The following is a 26,566-nucleotide window of genomic DNA, read 5'->3' on the forward strand; positions in this document are numbered from 1 at the left end:
TGGATGAGGCTCTGGCCAGCCTGATCTGGTGTGGGGTGTCCCTGCCCATGGCAGGGGGGTTGGAACTGGCTGATCCTTGTGGTCCCTTCCAACCCTGAATGATACTATGATACAGACATTCTGCTCCAAAGCAGTTGCAAAACCACTCATTTGGTAGCTTAAGGTCCTGCAGTTGGGCTGCACATGAACTTCCCTACAGCAGGCAGGAAGGATTCAGAAGGCATTGCTCTAACTGAGGTGAGGGTCACCCTGAAACACCCCGCCCCCCAACCACATTCATTGGCCATTCTGCCCTTCAATCCATCCAGATCAAGCTTCAGATCTAGAAGAGGAAGCCACAGGATTCAGTTCTTGGCTTTGCCAAACCAGGCTAACAACCAGCTTGGAGAAGAAGAACCCCACAGCTAAAATAGAGAGCTGCTTTCATCTTCACTGCTGCTCCCAGAGCCTGGCCAGTACACGATGATCCAGACCCAAATTAATACAGCACCAGAAAAAGGATGGAACAGCCTTGCTGTTTTCAGGGTCCCAGCTGAGGACATGTTTATATTTGACATGTTTCAAGTTCTATTCCAAGCACAGGTTCTTCCTGCAAGTCCCAGCTCTCTGAAAATAGCCAGGAGTTAGCAGATATTACCCAGAAAGGGGAACTTCACTCTAGCTCTCATTAAATATATTCAGGAGACAGTACAAATGAGGGTTTTAAGCCACAAACATCTCCCCACACTCTCCCCCACACCTCCTCCTGTTATTTATTCTGAGAGCTGCTGCTGCTGGCTTGTTGTGGAGCATCTTAGGCCACAGGAAAAACGTGGCCAGCAGATCTGGGGAGACCTCTGCATCCAGCTCTGGAGCCCTCGAGACAGGAAGGCCATGGACCTGATGGAGCAGGCCCAGAGGAGGGCCACAAAAGTGATCAGGGGGCTGGAGCACCTCTGCTATTAGGACAGGCTGAGGGAGCTGGGGGTGTTCAGCCTGGAGCTGAGGAGGCTCTAGGGAGATCTGATAGCAGCCTGCCAGTACCTGAAGGGGACTACAAGGCAGCTGCAGAGGAACTGTTTCCAACGGCCTGCAGGGATAAGATGAGGACCAATGGTTTGAAATGAGAGAAGAGATTTAGATTGGGTGTGAGGAACAAGCCCTGCACCATGAGGGTGGTGGAACACAGGAACAGGCTGCCCAGAGAGGTGGTCGAGGCCCCATCCCTGGAGATACCAAGGTCAGACTCAGCATGGCTGTGACCAACCTGATCTAGTGAAGGATGTCCCTGCTGACTGCAGGGAGGTTGGACTAGATGACCTCTGGAGGCCCCTTCCAACCCAAACCATTCTATGATCAGATAGAGCAGATGTTGATCTGTTAGAGAGTAGGAGAGCTCTGCAGAGGGACCTTGCCAGGCAGAACAGATGGGCAGAGGCCAACAAGATGACATTTAACAAATCCAAGTGCTGGGTGCTGCACTTTGGCCACAACAACCCCAGACAGTGCTACAGGCTGGGGGCAGAGTGACTGGAGAGCAGCCAGGCAGAAAGGGACTTGGGGGTACTGGTAGACAGCAGCTGAACATGAGCCAGCAGTGTGGCCAGGAAGGCCAATGGCATCCTGGCCTGCATCAAGAAGAGTGTGGCCAGCAGGAGCAGGGAAGTCATTGTGCTCCTGTACTCAGCACTGCTTAGGCCACACCTTGAGTCCTGTGTCCAGTTCTGGGCTCCTCAGTTTAAGAGCAGCATTGAGACACTTGAATGTATCCAGAGAAGGGCAACAAAGCTGGGGAGAGGCCTTGAGCACAGCCCTGTGAGGAGAGGCTGAGGGAGCTGGGGTTGCTTAGCCTGGAGGAGGCTCAGGGGAGACCTTCTTGCTGTCTACAACTCCCTGAAGGGAGGTTGTAGCCAGGTGGGGGTTGGTCTCTTCTGCCAGGCAAGCAGCACCAGAACAAGAGGACACAGTCTCAATATGTGCCAGGGGAAGTTCTTCCCAGAGAGAGTTGTTAGCCATTGCAATGTGCTGCCCAGGGAGGTGGTGGAGTCCCCATCCCTGGAGGTGTTCAAGAGGGGATTGGATGTGGCACTTGGTGCCATGGTTTAATCATGAGGTCTGTGGTGACAGATTGGACTTGATCTTTGAGGTCTCTTCCAACCTTGGTGATTCTATGATCTTTCAGGCAGCACCTTTACAGCACTGCTCACAAACCAGAAGTGTCTTAGAAAGAACCTCCACTACCTAGAGACAAAGAAATCTTGCTGGTGCAAGGTTCCCCACCTTGCCAGTTGACTCAGCTGCAGGAAATGGTATTTAGTTTTTCTTACAGAAAAATCCAACACAAACCTTACCCCCAGAACAATTAGTTTGCAGTCAGCTGCTCCTTAGGAGAGGTTCCTACCGCTTCTGGCTAAGAAAAATGAACACAGGACAATTAACTTGGCAAAAGCACCTCCAATTCTCACCAAAAAGGAACAACAAAATTGATCTCTCAGCTTCCTGACTGCAGCTATTTGCAATCCCAGTGAACAGCAGTAAAACTGATGTAAGGCCATCAGGGCCACAAGGATGAGCAGAGGGCTGGAGCACCTCTCCTATGAGGACAGACAAAGAGTTGGGGCTGTTCAGTCTGGAGAAGAGAAGGCTCTGAACTAACCTAATTGTGGCCTTCCAGTATCTGAAGGGGGACTACAAGAAGGCTGGGGAGGGACTTTGAGGAGCACCACAAGGATGTGGAGTTGCTCATTCAGCTTGATTCCTGGGTGAAGCAGAACTCAGCAGGGCAATAGAACAAGGGCCATGAGGATGATCAGAGGGCTGAAGCACCTCTCCTGTGAGGACAGACTGAAGGAGTTGGGGCTGTTCAGTCTGCAGAAGAGAAGGCTCCCAGGTGACCTCATTGTGGCCTTCCAGGATCTGAAGGGGGCTACAGGAAGGCTGGGGAGGGACTGCTCAGGATCTCAGGGAGTGACAGGACTAGGGGGAATGGAATGAAGCTGGAGGTGGGGAGATTCAGGCTGGAGGTGAGGAGGAAGTTCTTCCCCATGAGAATGGTGAAGCCCTGGAATGGGTTGTCCAGGGAGGTGGTTGGGGCGCCAGCCCTGGAGGTGTTTAAGCCCAGGCTGGATGAGGCTCTGGGCAGGCTGATCTAGTGTGGGGTGTCCCTGCCCATGGCAGGGGGGTTGGGACTAGCTGATCCTTGTGGTCTGTTCCAACCCTGACTGATACTGTGACACTAAGGCTGTCAGTGTCTTTCCACCAGTGCTGGCAACCTGGAGGTGAGCAAGCAAGAGCAGGATGAAGAACAACCAGCACAACCTGCCTGGATGAGCACAGAGTGTGGGAAGATGGCTCGGAGCAACGCTTCCCCCTGCCAAGAATCAGATGGCAAAAGCCATGCTTGTTTATTTTGAAGCTTGTCACCCAACAGCCAAACAGCTCACAGAAGAATCCCAGTACTGCTAACAATTCAGACTCAATCTCACCCTTCACTCCCTTCTTCCAAAGCAGAGGGGAAAAGGTAGACGTGAGAAGGATCTTCTTGACTTTGAGGCTGCCCACAGAGAGAGAGAAGGCTGCCCCCACAGAGAGAGAGAGAGAAGGCTGCCCCCACAGAGAGAGAGAGAGAAGGCTGCCCCCACAGAAGCCTTCATCTCTGGAGACTTTCAAGGCCCACCTGAATGTGTCCCTGTGTCATCTGCTTTAGGTGATCCTGCTCTGGCAGGGGGTTGGACTTGATGGTCTTCTGAGCTCTCTTTTAACCCCTACCATTCAGTGATTCTAGCTATCCATCCCCTGGAGCTCCAACACTAGCTTCAGCACTCTGCCCCAGGAGAGGTCAAAGGACAAAATGCCTTCTGAAGTACCTCTGAAGTTTTGTCAGCACCAGGGTCAGAGGAAGTGAAGAAAGGACCTCGGTGATGGCTTAATGGCTTTCCATTATTCACTCAATAAAAGCTAATCCTCCACTAATTTAGGAGCATTTTAATTTCTGAAGCATTAATTTCTCAGCTGGTGGTTTATTAGTCACAGCAACCTAGGCCAGCATTGCAGGACTTTAATGGATGTATTAAACAGGTCCTTTAAGGGAAGCAACAGGCTCTACTGAGAGGAGCTGACTGATGCTGTCAGCCAGTGATGTGGTAATTTATGGGCTAAAGCTGGCTAGGTTGAGATCCCCTTCATTGAGTTTGCTGATCCAGAAAGGAAAACTGCTTCAACAGAAGCTAGCCCAGAACCACAAAGTGCAACCAGCAGGATGAGGGAGGTGATTCTGCCCCTCTATTCTGCTCCCACCTGCAGAACTGCATCCACTTCTGCTGCCCTCATAGCCATTTCCCCCAAGTTTCCTTCAGCACTGTCTGTTAGTTCTCAAGGGAGGGACAGACAGCAGGGCTTTCTTCTCTCTGCTTAGCTGAACTGCAAATGAACATTAGGTTGGTGGAAGAATCACAGAATGGTTTGGGTGGGAAAGGATCTTTAATGGACATCTAATCCCCCAACCCTGCAGTCAGCAGGGACATCTGCAACTGGAGCAGCTTGCTCAGAGCCCCAAACAACCTCACCTGCAATGCTCCCAGGAATGGAGGATCTATCACCTCTCTGGGCAACCCAGGCCATGGCCTCACCACTCTCAGTGTAAAACAACTTCAGGGGACCACAGAATCACTGAGGCTGGAAGTCCTCTAAGATCACAGTATCACCAAGGTTGGAAGAGACCTCAAAGATCATCAAGTCCAAGCTGGCACCACAGACCTCAGGACTAAACCATGGCACCAAGTGCCACATCCAATACCTTCTTGAACACCTCTAGGGATGGGGACTCCACCACCTCCCTGGGCAGCACATCCCAATGGCTAACGACTCTCTCTGGGAAGAACTTTCTCCTCACCTCCAGCTTAAACCTCCCCTGGCACAGCTTGAGACTGTGTCCTCTTGTTCTGGTGTTGCTTGCCTGGGAGAAGAGACCAACTCCCTCCTGGCTACAACCTCCCTTCAGGTAGCTGTAGAGAACAAGAAGGTCTCCCCTGAGCCTCCTCTTCTCCAGGCTAAGCAACCCCAGCTCCCTCAGCCTCTCCTCACAGGGCTGTGCTCCAGACCCCTCCCCAGCTTTGTTGCCCTTCTCTGGACACCTTCAGGAGTCTCAATGTTCTTCTTAACCTGAGGAGCCCAGAACTGGACACAGGACTCAAGGGGTGGCCTAACCAGTGCAGAGTACAGAGGCACAATGCCTTCCTTGACCCTGCTGGCCACACTGTTCCTGATGCAGGCCAGGATGCCATTGGCCTTCTTGGCCCCCTGGGCACACTGCTGGCTCAGGTTCTCACTGCTGCTTCTCAGGCTGAACAAGCCCAAGCCCCATCGCCCCCAAGCAGCTCTGCACTGCAGCTTCACACCCCCATGGTCAGCCCTTTGCAGAGTTTTAAGCAATGTGACACTTCCCTAAGAGCTTGGGAGCACAAAGTCAGGAGGAGCTGAAAGCTTTATTACCAATGTGGAAGTGCACAGTGCCTGTTCTGCAGCAGCCAGGGAAATTGCCCCTGGAAAAAGAGCAGGCACAACAGTTTCAGACAATCTAGTTAGGCTGTAGAGAGGCCACATACATCAACAGCTCCCAGCACCTCAGCAGGAATACTTCTTCAAGGTTGCTGAAAGGTACTGTTTGTTTCTTTAAAACCCCTTCTCCAGGCTGTCCTTCTTCACACAGCTGAAGTGGTTTTTGCTGCCACCCCTCTCTTTCCCCCCCCATATTCTCCAGCTACAAGTGCAGGAGAGAAAAACCTGCAAGAATAGAGACTCATAGAATGCTCTAGGTTGGAAAGGAGAGGCTGAGGGAGCTGGGGTTGCTTAGCCTGGAGAAGAGGAGGCTCAGGAGAGGCTCTTATTGCTCTCTACAGCTACCTGAAGGGAGGTTGGATCCAGGTGGGGGTTGGTCTCTTCTCCCAGGCAACCAGCACCATAACAAGAGGACACAGTCTCAAGCTGTGCCAGGGGAGGTTTAGGCTGGAGGTGAGGAAGAAATTCTTCATAGAGAGAGAGTGATTGGCCATTGGAATGTGCTGCCCAGGGAGGTGGTGGAGTCACCATTACTGGAGGTGTTCAAGAGGGGACTGGATGGGGTGCTTGGTGCCATGGTTTAGTTGATTAGATGGTGTTGGGTGACAGGTTGGACTTCATCTCTAAGCTCTCTTCCAACCTCTTCCCAGAGAGAGTTGTTAGCCCTTGGAATGTGCTGCCCAGGGAGGTGGTGGAGTCCCCATCCCTGGAGGGGTTCAAGAGGGGATTGGATGTGGCACTTGGTGCCGTGGTCTGGTAGGCATGAGCTCTTGGGTGCCAGGTTGGACTTGATGATCCTTGAGGTCTTTTCCAACCTTGTTGCTTCTATGGTAACCTTCTATTCTATGACCTCCAAAGGTCATCCAGCCCAACCTCTCCTGCAGTCAGCAGGGGCATCCTCAACTGGATCAGGCTGCCCAGAGCCCTGTCGAGCCTCACCTTGAGTACCTCCAGGGATGGGGCCCCAGCCACTTCCCTGGGCAGCCTGCTCCAGTGATCCAGCACCCTCACAGTCCAGAACTCGTTCTTAACCACCATTTAAATCTGCTCTTCTCTAGTTTGAAGCCATTTCCCCATGTCCTATCACTGCAGGCCTTTGGAAAGAGTCTCTCTCCATCCTTCTTGTACCTCCCTTCAAGTACTGGAAGGTCTCCCCAGAGACCTTGCTCCTTCTCTTCCACAGCACAGATGAAGCTTGCAGCCAAAGCTTTCTACACAAGACCCTTCCCTAGGGAGCTGTTTGCCTAAACAAAGTAGGACACCAGGCATGTCAGAACAGCCAAGCTCTTGAAATGCACCAGCAGCTGGGACACAAGGACTACAATGATGCATTCCAGTCAGTGCCCTGCATGGAAAGAGAGCATTACCATGCTGGAGATAGCCTGTGGAAAGCCTCCCATACAGTTCTGCTTGGAAAATGAGCCTGATGCTCTTCTCATCAGGCTAATTCCCATGGGAAGCAAGTTGCAGAAACCTGTCCCAGATAACTTGAGTGCAACCAATCCATCCAGCCCCAGGAATTTCAGGCCCAGCTTCAAGAGACCACCTCTTCTCCAGGCTGAACACCCCTGTCCTTGTGGCAGAGGTGCTCCAGCCCCCTGACCATTTTGGTGGCCCTCCTCCATAAGCTCCATGGCCTTCTTGTCTTGAGGGCTCCAGAGCTGGACATAATGCTCCAGGTGAGGTCTCACCAGAGCAGAGCAAAGTGGCAGAATCACCTCTCTGGATCTGCTGGCCACACAGCTTTGGCTGCAGCCCAGGGGGCAAGTGGCCTCTAGGGCTGCAAGCTCACACTGTGTGCTCCTGTGTGGCTGCAAACAACTCTGTGTTCTCCTGTTTGGAAGAGGCTATCAGAGAGGAGAAGAGGGGGAGGCTGTTTACTTTAAGCAGCACTTCTTGCCTGCTGAAATGCCCTTGTCCAACGTGGCACACACTTGAGTGAGTAATAAACAAGTGGGGAGCCATCACAAACAAGTTTTCCTTTCCTTGACCCTCCAAGCAGGCAGACAGCAGTGGAAATGCTGACTTCACATAACATCTAAATCCCATCACTGGGCTGGGGATGGGAGGGGGGGAGGGGGGGAATTGATTTGTGTATTGATGCAATAAGCCACTCATCATTTTCCTAGCCATAGGCTGAGTGGTTTATTTCAGTGGAGCTTTCTCAAAGTCAAAGGATGAAAATGCTGCCCAAAGTTCAGCATGAAAACGCTGCCCAAAGTTCAAACCCTGGGGAGAAGTGGGTTTGGTTTCCACCAGTTCAGTTCAGACACGGCCCACTAAGGCTAATCTCATCCTCCAAGCCTCATTTTGGACATCTGAAACAAATTAAGGCATTGAGAGCCCTGAAGAGGCTCCTTAAGACACTCCAGCTTAATTATCTTTGAGGCTGCCTCTCCCTGCACAGTCCCCACTTAGCCCAAACAGTAGTGGTACCAGCTCCAGATGAATGCGTGTGGTGAGGCTAGGAACAGCCAGCTGGCAGCCAGGCACCAGTGGTGTCCCCCAGGGATCAGTGCTGGGCCCCAGCCTCTTTAACATCTTCATTGATAATCTGGATGAGGGCATTGAGTCAGTCATCAGCAAGTTTGCAGATGACACCAAGTTAGGAGCAGATGTTGGTCAGGTAGAGGACAGAAAGGCTCTGCAGAGGGACCTTGACCCACTGGACAGATGGGCAGAGGCCAACAGGATGGCATTCAACAAGTCCAAGTGCCAGGGGCTGCACTTTGGCCACAACAACCCCATGCAGAGTGGGGTCAGAGTGGCTGAGAGCTGCCAAACAGAAAGAGACCTGGGGGTGCTGATTGACAGCAGGCTGAACATGAGCCAGCAGTGTGCCCAGGTGGCCAAGAAGGCCAATGGCATTCTGGCCTGCATTAGGAATAGTGTGGCCAGCAGGAGCAGGGAGGTCATTGTGCCCTGTGCTCTGCTTTGGTTAGGCCACACCTTGAGTCCTGTGTCCAGTTCTGGGCCCCTCAGTTCAAGAAGGACATTGAGAGACTTGAAGGTGTCCAGAGAAGGGCAACAAGGCTGGGGAGAGGCCTTGGTTCAACACTTCTCATGGCAGGTGGTGGATTTTGCAGCTTAATGACTATTTTCATCCTCTCCCTCAATGGACAACACACCAGCCTGGGGGTGATGGAGACCCATCCTGTTGGATGGAGGCTGCTCAAGGAGATGCTGCAAAGCACAGAAGCCATTCCAAGGCAAACAGTGCAAAAGAAAAAGCTCTGTGCTTTGCTTGGATCTGGAGTGTTCAGTGCTAGCTGCTAGGAACAGGGAGTATCTACCAGCCCCCTGTCAGGGCACAGGCAGCAGCTCAGAGGCAGGTCAGTAGCATCCTCTTCAAGCAAAATAATTAAGTGGCAACTCACCTCCAAGTCAACAGCAGGGGAATTGCTGCTGCAAGTGGAGCTCCCACCAGCTGGTCACATTAAACCCATCTCAGGCACTTAGCTCTGCTGCCAGCTGTGCTGAAATGTTTGTTATGCCCTGGGTTCTGTGATCAAAATCAAGTTAATAATCACAGACTATTAAATAGAATAACAGAGCAGTGTGAGGAAAGCTGTCAGCCACTCAGAGAACAACACAGGCTCTCCTTGCTCCTGCTCTTCTACAGCACAGATGAAGCTAGTAGGCAGCAGAATCCAAGGGCAGGAGATTGAACACATCCAAGTGCCAGGGGCTGCACATTGGCCACAACAACCCCAGGCAGTGCTACAGGCTGAGGGCAGAGTGGCTGAGAGCTCCCAAACAGAGAGGGCCCTGGGGGTGCTGGTTGATGGTAGGCTGAACATGAGCCTGCAGTGTGCCCAGGCAGCCAGGGGGCCAATGGCATCCTGGCCTGCATCAGGAAGAGTGTGGCCAGCAGGAGCAGGGAGGTCATTCTGCCCCTGTACACTGCACTGGTTAGGCCACACCTTGAGTCCTGTGTCCAGTTCTGGGCCCCTCAGTTTAAGAAGGACACTGAGAGACTTGAAGGTGTCCAGAGAAGAACAACAAAGCTGGGGAGAGGCCTTGAGCACAGCCCTGTGAGGAGAGGCTGAGGGAGCTGGGGTTGCTTAGCCTGGAGAAGAGGAGACTCAGGGGAGACCTCATTGCTCTCTACAACTACCTGAAGGGAGGCTGTAGGCAGGCAGAGGTTGGTCTCTTCTCCCAGGCAAGCAGCACCAGAACAAGAGGACACAGTCTCAAGCTGCACCAGGGGAGGTTTAGGCTGGAGGTTAGGAGGAAGTTTTACACAGAGAGAGTGATTGCCCATGGGAATGTGCTGCCCAGGGAGGTGGTGGAGTCACCATCCCTGGAGGTGTTCAGGAGGAGACTTGACAGGGTGCTTGGTGCCATGGGTTATTTGGTTGGTGGTGTTGGATGACAGGTTGGACATGATGATCTTGAAGGTCTCTTCCAACCTGGTCTATTCTATTCTATTCAAAGCTTTCTCCACAGACCCTTCCCTGGAGCACCCAGGGGAGCTGTTTGCCTAAACAAAGTAGGACACCAGGCATGTCAGAGCAGCCAAGCTCCTGAAATGCACCAGCACCTGGGACACAAGAACTACAATGATGCATTCCAGTCAGTGCCCTGCAAGGAAAGAGAGCATTACCATGCTGCAGATGGCCTGTGGAAAGCCTCCCACAAGGTTCTGCTTGGAAGAATGTTCTTCTCATCAGGCCAATTCCCATGGGAATCAAGTTGCAGAAGCCTGCCCCAGATAACTGAGTGCAACCAATCCATCCAGCCCCAGGAATTTCAGCCTCAGCTCCAAGATGCCTGTTGCCTGGAGTGAGGATTTGGCATTTAAGCACATCTGAGAGGTTCCCTGCCACCCTAACCACCCTGCTGCAGGAGGAATCCAGCTCTTCTTCTTAGTCCTGCTCACAGCCATGTTGCTGAGTCAAGGACCTGGGGACAAGGAGAGAAGGCAAAAGGACTTCAAGGTGGGCAGCCTGATCTGCTCACTGCAGGGACTCTTTGGGGGTCCCTTCCAAGCTGATGTAATCTGAATCTGTTCAGCCTGCAGGGAGATTTTAGAGCAGCCCTTCAGTACCTGAAGGGGGCTGCAAGAAAGCTGGGGAGGAACTTTCCTACAAGGGCTGTAATGACAGGATGAGGGCAAATGGATTGAAGCTTGAGGAGGGGAGATTGAGACTGGAAATTAGGAAGAAATTCTTTCCAGTGAGGATGAGGAGACACTGGCACAGGTTGCCCAGGGAGGTCATGGATGTCCCTTCCCTGGAGGTGTTCATGGGCAGCTTGGATGAGGCCCTGGGCAACCTGGGCTGGTGGGAGGTGTCCCTGCTCATGGCAGAGGGTTTGGAACTGGATGATCTTTGAGGTCCCTCCCAACCCAACCCATCCAATGAATCTATGAATCTTTGTGCCCTGCATGTGCAATTAGAGGACAGATAAAACCAAATCCATGAGCATGTGGGCTGAAGGTGAGGGAAGAGAGCAAGTCCCAAGCTGTGTTTCAGAGCACAAAGCCAGCTGTGGCCTTCCCAGGCAGCCTGCTCCCTGGCAGGGCATCCACCTCCTGCCTGCCTTAGTGGGCAATTGCTTCTGAGAAGGCAGCTGTTGCCCTGAAGAGAATGTCCCCATGCTGAGGAGCTTTGGTGCAGAGCAAGCACTGAAGCAATTTGACCAAGAGAGCATTGATCAGGAGTGACAGGGGCAGCAACACAGCTTTGTTCCCTCTGTGCAAAGAGGGGAGGGGAAAAGCACAACCAAACAAAAACCAACACCAACACAACCCCAACTTTGTTTGGCAGGCTACCAAGGGGAAAAACAACCAAAACCTTCTCCACTGCTTGACATTTCCAGTGCTGAGGCTATGAGGATCTACTTAAAGACTCTAGAAATGAAGCAGTTACTTGAAACCCTGCAACTCAAACCACTTAGAGGCACTTAATCTCGTTCCAACAGTCCAAATGGGAGCTGTGAGCATCCTGCTCCACTCAAGACTAATAACTGGTTTCCACCACGAGGTGCACCCTCAACAATCTCTCACTTGCCCTGTTCCCTGACAGGCAGCAATGCTTAGGGAGGTGCAGGGGCACTGAGTGCCATCCCCTGAGCTTGGGACTGCAGTTTGGCTGAGACCATAACCCAGCCTAAGGTGCTCAGCTTGGCTCCTGGATCCATTTGTGAAAGGCTTCTCAATGCCTGTGTGATAGAATCCTAGAATGACTCAGCTTGGAAGGGATCTCAGAGATCACAGAATCACCAAGGTTGGAAGAGACCTCAAAGATTATTGAATCCAACCTGGCACCACAGACCTCCTGACTAGACCATGGCACCAAGTGCCACATCCAATCCCCTCTTGAACACCTCCAGGGATGGGGACTCCACCACCTCCCTGGGCAGCACATCCCAATGGCCAATCTCTCTTGCTGGGAAGAATTTCTTCCTAACATCCAGCCTAAACCTCCCCTGGCACAGCTTGAGACTGTGTCCTCTTGTTCTGGTGCTGCTTGCCTGGGAGAAGAGACCAACCCCCTCCTGGCTACAACCTCCCTTCAGGTAGCTGTAGACAGCAAGGAGGTCTCCTCTGAGCCTCCTCTTCTATCATCTACTCCAACATCCCTGTTGTGGCCAGGGACACCTCTCTACCAGCCCAGGTTGCTCAAGGCCTCATCCAGCCGGGTCTTGAACACCCCCAGGGAGAAGGCATCCACCCCCTCTCCAGGCAACCCCTTCCAGAGTCTCAGCACCCTCACAGTGAAGAGCTTCTTCCTCAGCTCCAGCCTAACCCTGCTCTCCCTCAGCTTCCAACCATTCCCCCTTGTCCTGTCCCTCTCCAGCCTTCCTGCAAGCTGCCTTCATGTTCTGGAAGGCATCCCTAAGCTTCCCCCCCCACCCAGAGTCTTCTCTTCTCCAGGCTGAGCAACCCCAGCTGCCTCAGCCTCTCCTCACAGCAGAGGTGATCTGGCTGTGCAAAATAGAACAGACATCAAATTGAATTTCTCCAGCAAGGGCTTTGATAAATTATGCAGAGAAGAGAGCCACATTCAAATGCTGATAACCCAACCCCCCCCCAGGAACTCAGAGCACAGGGCTGAATCAACACTCTGCACTTCATCCTTGCAGAGGAGTATTGAGTGGATTAAAGCAGACCTGCCCCTCTCTAACTCAGGCTGCAGTTACTGTGAGGCCACCAGCACAAAGCCACCAATGTTTGCTATCAGTAAGTGATACTAATTCAGGTAGAGTTGAGAGCAGCCCTAAAGAAAAAGACTTGGCAGCCTTGATGAGAAGCTCCCCAGGAGCCAGCAGCGCTCTCACAGGCAGCCCAGCAGGCAGCTGAGTGCTGGGCTGCAGCCAGAGCAGTGTGGGCAGCAGGGCAGGAGAGGGGATTCTGCCCCTGGGCTCTGCTCTGCTGAGACCCCACCTCCAATCCTGCCTCCAGGTCTGGTGTCCCCAGCATAAGGAGGACAAAGATGTTGGAGTGAGTCCAGAGGAGGGTCACAACGATGATCCAAGGGCTGGAGCAGCTTTGCTGTGAGGACAGGCTGAGAGTGTTCAGCCTGGAGAAGAGAAGACTCTGGAGGGCCTTTAGAGCAACCTTAGAGCTGCCTTCTAATATCTGAAGGGTTCCTACAGGAAGGTTGCAGAGAGAGACTTCCTGAGGGTGTCTAGAGACAGGCCAAGGGGGAATGGTTTGAAGCTGAGGCAGAGCAGGGCTAGACTGGAGCTGAGGAAGAAGTTCTTCAGTGCAAGGGTGGTGAGACTCTGAACTCTGCCCAGGGAGGTTGTGGATGACCCCTCCCTGAAGGTTGCATAAGGCCTTGGGCAATCTGATCTAGTTGAGAGGCATCCTGGCCATGGCAGAGAGGGAGTAGATGACCTGTGAGGTCCCTTCCAAGCTAAGCCATTCTGTGATTCCTGCAGGATAATTCATGGCAAGTTACTAGACCCCACTGCCAATGGGAAGAAACTCAACACCAATAAAAGCCTCCCTGCTACCTAAGTCAGCCTTGGCAACAGGTCAAGTCCAAAACCAACCAGAGAACTCAGTGATTAAAGGCTTTCTGCTGGAGGTTACCAGAGAATCACCAAGGTTGAAAAGACCTCAAGGATCATCAAGTCCAACCTGGCACCCAAGAGCTCATGACTACCAGACCATGGCACCAAGTGCCACATCCAGTCCCCTCTTGGGGACTCCACCACCTCCCTGGGCAGCACATTCCAAGGGCTAACAACTCTCTCTGGGAAGAGGTTGGAAGAGAGCTTAGAGATCAAGTCCAACCTATCACCCAACACCATCTAATCAACTAAACCATGGCACCAAGCACCCCATCCAGTCTCCTCCTAAACACCTCCAGGGTTGGTGACTCCACCACCTCCCTGGGCAGCACATCCCAATGGCCAATCTCTCTCTCTATGAAGAATTTCTTCCTCACCTCCAGCCTAAACTTCCCCTGGCACAGCTTGAGACTGTGTCCTCTTGTTCTGGTGCTGCTTGCCTGGGAGAAGAGACCAACCCCCACCTGGCTACAACCTCCCTTCAGGTAGCTGTAGAGAGCAATAAGAGCCTCTCCTGAGCCTCCTCTTCTCCAGGCTAAGCAACCCCAGCTCCCTCAGCCTCTCCTCACAGGGCTGTGCTCCAGACCCCTCCCATCACTGAGCAGCTTCTGTAGGGAAGATGCAACCCAAATCTGCTTGGGACCCCCCAGGGGTGCATCATTTTTATTGTGACAGATGGCATGGACTGGGGTTTGGGGTTCTTCCCCCCCCCCCCCCCCGTGTTGCTGTCACTTCACACTCTGCCATGACATCATAACTAGTGGGGATTCATCAAGCCCAGATGCAAGAGGGAAGGGAGGAAGCTTTTGGCAGGGAGCTGCAGCTAAAAATAGCTCCAGAGCCTTGCAAGGAAAAGCCCAAAGATTAAAAATGCAAACGTTTGCCTTTTGATTTAAGCATCTCAGTAGTGGAGATAGCAGAGGGCAACTCCTGGGAAACACCAAAGCAGTTCACCAATCTGCTCTTTCATCTGTATCACAGTATCAGTCAGGGTTGGAAGGGACCACAAGGATCAGCTAGTTCCAACCCCCCTGCCATGGGCAGGGACACCCCACACTAGATCAGCCTGGCCACAGCCTCAGCCAGCCTGGCCTTAAACACCTCCAGGGCTGGGGCCTCAACCACCTCCCTGCACAACCCATTCCAGGGCTTCACCACTCTCATGGGGAAGAACTTCCTCCTCCCCTCCAGCCTCAATCTCCCCACCTCCAGCTTCATTCCATTCCCCCTAGTCCTATCACTCCCTGAGATCCTGAGCAGTCCCTCCCCAGCCTTCTTGGAGCCCCCTTCAGATACTGGAAGGCCACAATTAGGTCACCTTGGAGCCTTCTCTTCTCCAGACTGAACAGCCCCAACTCCTTCAGTCTGTCCTCACAGGAGAGGTGCTCCAGCCCTCTGCTCATCCTCCTGGCCCTTCTCTGGACACCTTCCAGCACCTCCAGATCCCTCTTGTCATAGGGGCTCCAGAACTGGAGGCAGTACTCCAGGTGGGGTCTCACCAGGGCTGAGCAGAGGGGGAGGATCACCTCCCTTGCCCTGCTGGCCACACTTCTCCTGATGCAGCCCAGGCTCTGATTGGCTTTGTGGGCTGCAAGTGCACACTGAGAGCTCCTGGTGAGCTTCTCCTCCCCCAGCACCCCCAAGTCTCTCTCCTCAGGGCTGCTTTCCAGCCAGTCCCTGCCCAGCCTGGATTTGTGCCTGGGATTGCCTCCACCCAGATGCAGGACCCTGCACTTGCTCTTGTTGAACCTCCTGAGGTTGGCTTGTGCCCACCTCTCCAGCCTGTCCAGCTCCCTCTGGATGGATCCCTTCCCTCCAGCTGCCTGCTGCACCACACAGCTTGGTGTCATCAGCAAACCTGCTGAGGGTGCACTCAATGCAGCACCACGAGATGCTCTGGGAGGTCTCCTCCCTGCCTGGCTGCAGTGCTTTGAGGAGGCAGATGAAAGCAGCCCAGCCCAGCAGCTGCATGGGGAAATGCAAGCCCCTGCTTAGGGAGCTGACAGGGAAATAAAACCTCTGTGCTGCCAAGAACAAGGAACCCAACACACTGCCCACCACCTCAGAACACAGCAGACATGTGGAAACACAACCTGAGCAGCCCAGGGTTGTCAGGGGAGGGGGAAAGAGAGATCTAAATGAGTAAGGGAAGCTTCAAGGTTAAACACTGCTTTCATTTAAACATCAACATCTGACTGAAGGAGAAATTCTTTGCTGCAAGAGTGCTCAGGGACTGGAACAGGCTGCCCAGGGAGGTGGAGGAGTCACCATGCCTGAAGTGTTCAAGAAACTTCTGGGCACAACACTTTGAGACACAGCACATTGAGACACAGTTCAGTGGCCATGGTGGTGTTGGGTTGATGATTGGACTCAAGGATCTTAAGAGAGCTTTTCTAACCTTGATGCAGCTCTTCTGTGAGGATAGGCTGAGGGAGCTGGGGGTGTTCAGCCTGGAGAGGACTCCTAGAGGATCTTAGAGCTGTCTTCCAATAGCTGAAGGGATCCTACAGGAAGGCTGGAGAAGGACTTTCAATAAGGGAGTCTAGAGCCAGGACAAGAGGGAATGGTTTAAAGCTGAGGGAGCAGGTTTGGACTGGAAGAAGTTGTGCAGTATGAGGGTGGTGAGGCTCTGGAATAGGTTGCCCAGGGGCGTTGTGGATGGCCCCTCCCTGAAAGCCTTCAGGGCCAGGTGGGATGAGGCCTTCTGCAACCAGGCATCCATGGCAGGAGGTTGGAGCAGATGATCTCTGAGGTCCATTCCAGCCTGAGCCATTCAGGGATTCTGACTCCAGGTCATCAGTAAGATGATATCTAGCTGCTCTTAAATAGGAACTTCAATAAGCCTCAACCTTAGAGTAAGGAGGACCCACAGCCCCAGCCAGCTGTGTGCTTGTAGCTGCCTCTCTCTCTCTCCTTGACCTGAACCAAAACACACTTTTGACTGCTGTAATTGTGTTAGAGAGAGGCTTACAGGATGAAATTACCTAAATGCATCCCTGTCACTGAGCCAAAGGCTGGGATCTGAGCACTGAAGCAGTGATCAGCCACCCTGCACCTCAGCACCACACCACCTACGAGGCTTGGTGGCAATAGTGAGGTGAACCCCAACACAAGTGATGACTCAGTGCCTTACCCTGGGGGTAAGACCACATGAAGCTCCACAGAGACCACAGGAGAGAGGAGCTGGCTCCCACATTCTGTAGTTTGGGGCTTTTTTTCTTCCAGGCTGTACCTAAGTCTTGCTGGCAGCCCAGCAGGCAGCTGTGTGCTGGGCTGAATCCAGAGCAGGCAGAGCAGCAGGACAGGGAGGGGATTCTGCCCCTCTGCTCTGCTGAGATCTCATCTGGAGCACTGCATCCAGCTTTGGTGCCCCCAATGAAGAGGGACATGGAACTGTAGGAGCAGGCCCAGAGGAGGCCTTGAAGCTGATCAGAGGGCTGGAGCACCTCCCCTATGGAGACAGGCTGAGAGAGCTGGGGTTGTTCAGCCTGGAGAAGAGAAGGCTCCAGGGAGACCTTAGAGCAGCCTCCCAGTACATGAAGGGGGCTACAAGAAGGCTGGAGAGGGACCCTCTACAATGACTTGTAGTGCCAGGATGAGGGGCAATGGCTTTGAGCTGGCAGAGGGCAGATTGAGACTGGAGATCATGAACAAGTTCTTGACAGTGAGGGTCAGGAGACACTGGCACAGGCTGCCCAGGGAGGCTGTGGCTGTCCCCTCCCTGGAGGTGTTCCAGGCCAGGCTGGATGAGGCCTTGAGCAACCTGGGCTGGGGGGAGGTGTCCCTGCCCATGGCAAGGGGCTGGGAACTGGAGGACCTTTAAAGTCCTTCCACCCCAAACCATTCTATGAATTTATTCATTTCCAAGCCCTTCCTATCAGTTTCTCAAGTCACCAAAGCCATCATTTCATAATGATTTTCAGTTAGGCTCCAAGCACTCAAAAGCCATCCAAGCCAAACACTTATTGATTTTGTCTCCTCTGTAAACTCTGGAGCTCACACCCTGCACAGAATAACAACTTCAGGAGCCTGCTTCAACAACTGCAGGGCTCATCCAGGCACTGCATCCTGCAGGAGATCCCTGCAGGTAGAACACCCACTGAAACTTCCAGAGGTTCAGAACAGGCAGCCCCCCAGAAAGGCTCCCACAGAGCAGATGAAGCTCAACTCTGTCTCCAGGCTTTTCAGGAGGCTTGAGAGCCAAGACTTCCCCCACCCACATCACTGCTAAGAGACATTGCTGCAGGGCATAGCACAATCATCCCGAGAGGAAAAAAACCTGCAGGGAATGAGCCACCTCAGATGAACCCATCCTTGCAGCCCACCGGCATCACAGAATGGCTGAGGTGGGAAGGGACCTCAGAGATCATCTGCTCCAAGACTCATGAGGCCAATCATTAACCCAACACCATCGTGGTCACTCAGCCCTGCCATGTCCACACATTTCTGGAACATCTCCAGGCACAGGGGGCCTCCTCCACCACCACCCCCTCCAGGCACAGGGGGCCTCCTCCTCCACCTCCCTGGCCAGCCTGTGCCAATCCCTGCCCACTCCTGCAGCAAACAAATTGCTGCTAATCTCCAACCTAACACCCTGCCCTGGCACAATTTCAGGCCACTTCCTCTCCTTCTCTCACCTGATACCAGGGAGAAGAGACCGACTGGGACTCTCCATTGGGGCCTATGGAAATAAAACCTGGGATGCCACACAGAGAGAGGCACCATAGTATCAGTCAGGGTTGGAAGGGACTACATGGATCAGCTAGTTCCAACCCCCCTGCCATAGCCAGGGACACCCCACACTAGATCAGCCTGGCCAGAGCCTCAGCCAGCCTGGCCTTAAACACCTCCAGGGCCCAAACCACCTCCCTGTACAACCCCTTCCAGGGCTTCACCACTCTCATGGGGAAGAACTTCCTCCTCACCTCCAGCCTGAATCTCCCCACCTCCACCTTCATTCCATTCCCCCTAGTCCTATCACTACCTGAGATCCTGAGCAGTCCCTCCCCAGCCTTCTTGTAGGCATGGCACTTGGAGCCATGGTTTAGTAGTCATAAGGTCTTGGGTGATAGATTGGACTTGATGATCTTTGAGGTCTTTTCCAACCTTATTGATTCTATGATTCCAAGAGAAGGCTCCAGGGAGACCTTGTGGTGGGCTTTTGGGGCATAAAGGAGGCAGTTAGCCTGGGGCCAGGCTTTTAAGTAGGGCTCCTCGCCTCCAGCCTGAATCTCCTCACCTCCAGCTTCATTCCACCTGACTCTGCTCACCAGTTAAGAGATTTAAACCAAAATGAAGGCCTGCAAGGTATAATAAACCTGTGGAAGAACACAGCGAGAGCTGACAGCACGGGATAGGAGGACTACAAGGGTTCTAACTGGATTTCATCCCCACAGGAGGTTGATCTCTCCAGGATAATGAAGGCATTCTTCTCCCCACTGGCTACATCCAAAGCATCCCCTGTAATACTTGGAAATGAAGTGGTGGTAAGCAGCTTAGCTGCATGGGGCTGTGGTCAGGCGGACACCTGATGACGTCAAGCCGAGCACGCTATGCTGCACTGCTGCACAGATCACTCCAGCACCACTGGCACAGCAGCAGGCAGGGGTTACTCTAAAAAACAACCCACAACAGACCTCCCAACTGCTTCTCCTGAAATGAACATTCCCTCCTGCACTGCCTCTCAGCAGTGAAGCTTCACTTCTTTCTTCCTCTAACCATAGTATCAGTCAGGGTTGGAAGGGACCACAAGGATCAGCTAGTTCCATCTAGCTCTGGTAGCACCCAACCTGAAGTCCAGCCCTACCCATTTACATAAGAGTGAAAACAGGCTCAAGCAGCATGGATATGGACTACATTCAGACAGCCAGGTTGCCCTAAGGACAGTTAAGGTAAACCCCAGGACTGGGCAGGCCACTTCCCAGAATCCCAGCAAGGTGTGGGGTTGGAAGGAACCTCTGGAGATCATTCAGTCCAACTGCAGCTTGCCCAGAATGACAACAGCCAGGTGGCTTTGGAAGCTCTCCAGAGATGGAGACTCCACAACCTCCCTAAGCAGCCTGCTCCAGGATCTTCCCAACAAAGAAGTTTCTCCTCCTGTTCAGATTGCCCCTAGCCCTGTCACTGGGCACCACTAAGGAGCCTGGCTCTGTCCTCTTGCCTCCCACTCTATCTCTTGCTGAGCATTGATCAGATCCCCCCTGAGGCTGCACTTCTCCAGGCTCAACAGCCCCAGGCTCTCTGCCTTTCCTTCCCATAGAGATGCTCCACACCCTTCAGCATCTTTGCAGCCTCAGCTGGACTCTCTCCAATAGTTTCCTGTCTCTTTTGAACCAGGTAGCCCAGAACTGGACCCAGTCCTTCAGGTGTGACCTGAGTGGGGCAGATTAGAGGGGAAGGAGAACCTCCCTTCACTTTCATTGGTCTGTGACAACCTCATTGCTGGTAGGCAAAGCAGAACACAGCCATCATGGGTCTGGAGAAGAAAGGGGCAACCTCCCCAGTTCCACTACACAGTTCTGAATTGGAAGCCTCAGCAAAATGGTTTCTAGGCCACTGCAAGTATTTGAAGCATTCCCAATTAAGAGCAAGTCCCACCCTAAATTAACAGAGGTGCTGACTGCCTGAACTGAAATCAATGACACTTAATTTTTACTGCACAGAAGTGGCAGGAGAGCAACCATCTGAAGGGTGACATCAGCTGAGAAAGCTAAGCAGTGAGCAAGAAGAGTCTGAAATGCCCAAGTGTAGAAGCAGAGCTAAAGGCTTTGCTGTTCTTAGGTGGTTTAGCAGCAGACTTGGTAGAGTCAGAAAATGGTTGGACTTGATCATCTCCAAGGTGAGAGGGTTCCATGGTTCCAAGAGACCATTTGGTGTGGTCCATGCCTCTTCTTGACTGAAGAGTGAGGTTGTGGCTTCAGTACATTTGTAGCAGCAGATGCTACAGTCAAAATAGCTTATGTTTACAAGGTGGTGCCCAGACACCCCCAAAAGACACAGGCACAGGAGGGAATGAAAAGCAAAGGCAGGATTTCCATAAACAACATCTTGAGAGAAGCCTGGAACACAGCATGGAGCTGCTGCATTAACCCTTCCCCACACTGGAAGGTTCAGGGAATTGTTTGGGTTGGAAGGGACCTTAAAGATCCTCCAGTTCCAACTGCCTGCCACGGGCAGGGACACCTCCCACCAGCCCAGCCTGCCCAAGGCCTCATCCCATCTGGCCTTGAACACCTCGGGGGAGGGGACATCCACAACCTCTCTGGGCAAGCTGTTCCAGTGTCTCACCACCCCCACTGGAAAGAGTTCCTTCCTAATCTCCAGTCTCAATCTCCCCTCCTCAAGCTTCAATCCATTGACAAGGGCTGGGAGTGACAGGACAAGGGGCAAAAGTCCTTCCCCAGCTCCCCCCTTCAGGTACTGGAAGGCTGCTCTAAGGTCTCCCCAGAGCCTTCTCTTCTCCAGGCTGAGCAGCCCCAACTCTCTCAGCCTCTCCCCACATGGGATGTTCTCCAGCCCTGTGATGATCTTTGTAGCCTCCTCTGGACCCACTCCAGCAGTTCCATGTCCTTGTGCTGGACACAGTGCTGCGGGGGGGGGGATGTCTCAGCAGAGCAGAGGGGCAGAATCCCCTCCCTCATCCTGCAGCATCAGCCAGACCAGAAGGAGGAGCTGAATGCAACCATAACAAAGCTCCCATCCAGCTAAAGCCACCTACCAAATTGGTTTTCAACAGCTCTCAGGCAACACAACGAAAATATTAACACAACAAGGTGATGGGGGAAGCAATCAGCCCCTGGTAGAGATATTAAACAACAGTTAAGAGAGGTCATCAATATTTCACATGGGAAGCAAGGAGAGCTGAAAGCCTCCTCCAGAGAGCAGAGCTTACCTTCCCCTGGCATTCTACAACGCAGCAGAAATTCCAGAGCCTCTCTGCAATATCAGATGTCCATCTGCCTGGGCTTTAGTTCTTTATTCCTGCTCCAGAGCAGCTTTTGCTGAGGCTCAGCAGAGGCATTGTGTGCAGTCACTCCCCTAGCAAAGCACATTTCCTAAGGCTGACTGGGAAGCAAAGTTTGGGGAACCGAAAGCAAAGCAAAGGGCACGAGCCGAGGACTGGAATTTTACTGAGCTGTTGCTACCCAGGACTTCCACAGAGAAGTGGAAATTTCCCCTAGGTGGAGTTCTTTGTTCAATGCAGCAGGCAATTAGAAGTCCCCAAGGTCTGCAGAAATGGCACCCGGCTGGGGGATTTGTCAGTGAGGATTTAAGCATCCAACACACACAAAATACCCCCCCTACAACCCAGCATGAAATGGCATCACTCTGCTGTCCAACACACTGCTGGGGGCATTTCCTCCCCCTGCCTTAAATCCTGGCCATTTGAGGCAGGTAACAGAGGGAAGGGTTTGAGGCAGCTCTGGAAAAGGACCACTGAAAGCAAATGTGGCTAAAAAAAGGCAAGAGTGAGTCTGCAGCGCCTCAGATTGGATTAGACTAAAAGGTCAAGTGCTGAAAAAGAAACTTAGCATCTCTCAAGGCCTGGAGGGCAGAGCAGAAGTAGTTGATCGCTGGAATACAGATCCAATTAGAATAGATTCCCTTTTTTCCCCCCCTTTCCAGTTGGCTAGCTGAAGTTCTTGGGGGACTCCTGAAGGGAAACACAGCAGCAACACAGCCCAGACAGAACTGCTCTCTGGGAAGCACAAGGTGGACTGCAGAGACTCCTCTAAGCTCTTCTATTCAAATGCATGTGGAAGAGAGACTGTCAGAAGCTATCAGCCATCAACAGAGGATGATCTGAAAGGGAGACCGACTGTCACCAGGGACAGGCCCTTGGGAACACCCTGTTCAAAAGGGTCACATCCCAGTAATTCAAACAACACCACCACCACCCCCCTCCCCCTCCCTCTGCTCAGGAAGGAAAGACAAACAAATTGTAGTCGCTAAGAAGATTACTGAGTGTCCTAGGGACAGGGACTGGTAGCTAAGATAATCAAGCCAAAGAAAATCCACCTAATGGGACCGTGCCAAGCCAACTAAACTAATAAGTGCAGCCATGGCCAGGCAGCTTCCCTAGCTCCAGCACACCTTTCAGTAGCCTCTTCACTGCTGGAAGAAGGAATCACACACAGAGAATCACCAAGGTTGGAAGAGACCTCAAAGATCACCAAGCCCAACCTGTCATCACAGCCCCCATGAATCAGCCCTTTGTGCATTTCTCACCACATGACCTGGTAACATCCAGGAGTGCTTGCAGTGCAAGAGCTCAAATAACCATTTCACCTCCACCAACACATTATTCCTCCAAAAAACCAACCCCCAAACCAACCCAGCAGCACGAAAGACACAAGAACTGCAGTCCCCCACAGACACCACAACGGGAGGGGAGGCAGCAAACCCAACAATTTCGATGCCAGCAGTGCTATTTTGTGCCAGTGGATTAAAGTGGCTGCCCTGTGCCCTCGGAGCATGCTGCAGGAGCGGCTGAGCAGACCCCAGGAGGTGCAGGGGCCAGCCCGGTGCGCTGACATAACCCCCGGCTCGCACCGACCCCTGCGGGAGCAGCCCAGCCTGCTGCAGGGTGGGAGAGAAGCCACAGCCTGCAAAAGCAGCCTTGTGACAGGCATCAGGATCCTCCGAGGCACAAGGCAGAGATGGGCTCATTTTAATCCTTGCCAGCCCCTTCCTGGCACGCCGAGGTGTGACACCGCTGTGCCAAATCCTTTGCCAATCCCGGGGTCTGCTTCTGTAGATGGATGCAAGGCTTGGGAATGAAAAGGCAGCCAGGTTTGCTTCCTGGCTTGTCACACATGTCCACAAGCAGCAGCAGCAGCTTCCAGAAGGGATGTGCATAGCAGCTGAATTTGTCTCGGATGTGACAGAGGAAGTGACCTACAGCTGGAGGAGTTTCCAAGCAGGTGCAAGAGATCAGATTGAACCCAGCCACCGCAGAGCAGCCAGCAGAGTCCCCTACCACCAAAGCAACGCCAAGGAACCTGATCTTGGCAGTAGCCAGGCTCCCCCAGGGCAGCCCCACAGGGGCTGAAGTTGCCTTTCCTGCAAGGTAGCCTCTGCAAGAGCTTTTCCCAAGCCAAACCTCACCACGTTCCATTGATTTAGAGAAACTGAGCAGCAGAACCAAGTGGATGGAATATTCCTCCTCAAGAGCAGCTTGAGTGAGCAGAAGTCACTGCCCAGGCTAATTTCACACATGAGATACACAAAAATATCAAATAACCCTGATCACTGCTGGTAATTCCTGCCAGTTTAAGACTTGAGACTGTTGCATCACACCCAGGTAGATGTTCTCCTTAGCTCAGCTTGGTAAACTCAGCCTATAAACCACCAAATCAAGCCTTTCACTAGCAGCCACAACCCACTTCTTGATGCACCCCCAAATAAGCCAAGGCAGACGTAGCTGCTTTGCATTTCCAAACACCACCCAGCCAGAGATTATTAAGCTCTTATTTACATGCCATGGTTGAAGCTTGGAGTGAACTTTGCTCTTTGGCTTGCTGTTCCACTCCAGCAGGTTATAACATCAAGGTTTTTAATCAAGAAGGGGTTTTTTTACCCTGCCCAGCTCCGACGGGTTTGGGTTGGAAACTACCTTAAAAACCACCTAGTGCCAATCTCTTTGCCACGGAGTGGACACAAAGCTGCTGGGTTTAGGGCTAGAGTTGGATACTTCCCCTAACGATTCATTTCACATCTAGAGATGGAAATGCAACGTCTAGTCATGACACACACGTGTCTGCATCTATGTGTGAATATACAGAGATGAATTGTGGCACCTAAGCCATTTCGACATTGAACACATACAGATTACACTTGGCTGGAGCATCCCCTCCAAAAGATAAGGCAACAGCTCAAATCCATTCGGGATCTTGCTAAGCAAACACGAACCAAATGGATTCCTTTAACCCAGGCTGTTCTCGACGAAATTGCCCTCTAAGAGGCTGCTAAGCTTCTAGACCAATCTGTAGCTCCCAGCTCTCGCCGTGATGCCAAGAATGCAGAGGTCACTTCTCAACACACACACACACTGAAGCCCAACCCAAAGCCATCCCATCGTCCCGGTGAGACGAAGCTGCTGAAGCTGGCCATCTCTGGCCAGATAAGAGGCCTCCGGTGTCTGCTTGGAGCGTTTCCCTGAACGCAAGAAGAAAACACCAATCCACCACCGCCTACTCCTAGAAGGTCTGGCAGCAGCCGCTCAGCCTGCAGCTCCTTCCACGCGAGCAGAGACACCTTGCGCACAGGGCTTCGCTGCCGCCTCCACGCCCGCAGCCCGGCTGCAGCTTGACCCCGGGCGATAACGCGGCGTCCCCCGCCCTCCCGCGCTGACTCGCCACCGGAGAGAGGAAAAACACCCGGGGAAGACGGCGAGGAAATCCCGTCACGGCCTCTCCTCCACCTTTAGTCCCCGCCAGACAATGCCCGGCCCCCGCGGGCGGCACCGGAGAGTCCCCCCAGGGAGAGCCCGCTCGGAGCGGGGCCGCACCCGCTACTTCAGCCGCCCTAGAAGGGCAGCGGCGCGGACCCCTCAAAGACAGCCCGCCCCCCTCGACGGCCGCAAAACTGCCGCACCGCAGCCCCTACCTACCTCGATATAGCCGGCGAGCGTAGCCACGGGGCCGGTGAGCCCCAGGAGGAGCAAGAAGGAGAAGCGCAGCGCGGACCCCATCGCCACCACGTTCCTCTGCCGCCGCCCAGACGCTACTGCGGCCTCAGCGCCCCCCGCGGCGGCACGGCAGGAGCCGCCTGGCGAGGCCCCGCCTACCAGCCCCTCTGCCCTATCATGGGGAGGCGAGGGAGTGACGCCACGCAGCCCCTCCCAATGGCTGGCCAATCGCCGCGCCACACAGGAAAGCCGTCTCTGCCCCCCCCACCCTCCCGGCAGAGTGAGGGCGTATGGGAGAGGTATCCACGCCCCCTCTGCCCCGCTACCAGCCAATAGGAAGAGGAGAGGGGCAGGTTGTCCCGCCCACGGAGGGTGAGCTCCCTTATCCTGCCCCGGCGGGACATGGCGGCCGCAGGTGAGGCTGCGGGGAGGCCCTTAGGGCAAGTGCGGGGCGGGAGACAGACACCCCTGTGGGGGCACTTCTCACGCCTCTGGTGGTTTTTTTGCAGGCTGCTGCAGATACGAAGCGCCCAGGTGAAACGCCTTACAGCAAGGCAGCGGGGCACGGTGGCCATGGGCATCGATGAACTGAAAGCCTTCCAGCTTCATCGCTTCGCCCCACCCCTGCGGCGAAGAGAGGGGGTTTGAGGCTCATCAAAAGGAAACACAGTGGTTTGCCTATCTAAAATCCAAACAATGAGGTCTTACACACACACACACACAAAAAGGCTCTTCGTGTATCTAGACGACTTTCAAGGTTGCTCCCAAAGCACTCTGAATGTCTTGATATTGAATTGAATTGGATTGGATTGGATTGGATTGAATTGACCAGGTTGGAAAAGAGATCATCAAGTCCAACCTATCACCCAACACCATCTAATCAACTAAGCCATGGCACCAAGTGCTTTATCCACTCTCCTCCTAAACACCTCCAGTGATGGTGACTCCACCACCTCCCTGGGCAGCACATTCCCATGGCCAAGCTCTCTGTGAAGAACTACTTCCTAACATCCAGCCTAAACCTCCCCTGGCACAGCTTGAGACTGTGTCCTCTTGTTCTGGGGCTGCTTGCCTGGGAGAAGAGACCAACCTGGCTGCAACCTCCCTTCAGGTAGTTGCAGACTTTCTTGGCCCCCCTGAGCCATGGTGCTTCCAGCAAGCTCCCAGCCCATCATGTTTCCCAATAAAAAAGCCCAAAACAACAGAGTTGTGCTTTTTCTGTTCTTTTTCATTCCCCTTCCAATACACAATTACCAAACAACAGTCAGAGGTTGCTTCATCCTGCACCAACACAGGGTGGGTGCTTGCCAGGCATTACCTAGAGGACAGCACGCTCCTTGCCAGCCTCTGTAAACACAGCAAAGCTCTCTGTAAACT

The 26,566-nt window shown here is 53.2% G+C and overlaps 1 protein-coding gene across 4 annotated transcripts in view; it reads right to left on the bottom strand.

Moving 5' to 3' along the window:
• Positions 1-25,296, bottom strand: part of APLP2 (amyloid beta precursor like protein 2) — a 75,130-nt gene extending 49,834 nt beyond the window's left edge. For 3 of the 4 annotated variants that reach the window (XM_068160026.1, XM_068160025.1, XM_068160023.1), the window contains exon 1: positions 25,172-25,295. In XM_068160026.1, the coding sequence (XP_068016127.1) occupies positions 25,172-25,252 (81 nt within the window). In that variant the 5' untranslated portion in view covers positions 25,253-25,295. Of the gene's footprint in view, positions 1-25,171 lie in introns of all 4 variants that reach the window. The other variant, XM_068160024.1, reaches the window with a different exon arrangement.
• Positions 25,297-26,566: the final 1,270 nt, after the last annotated feature.

This window comes from Melanerpes formicivorus, unplaced genomic scaffold, assembly GCF_026170545.1.
Source record: "Melanerpes formicivorus ecotype bairdi unplaced genomic scaffold, bMelFor1.0.p_v2 SCAF_47, whole genome shotgun sequence".
NCBI lineage: Eukaryota > Metazoa > Chordata > Aves > Piciformes > Picidae > Melanerpes > Melanerpes formicivorus.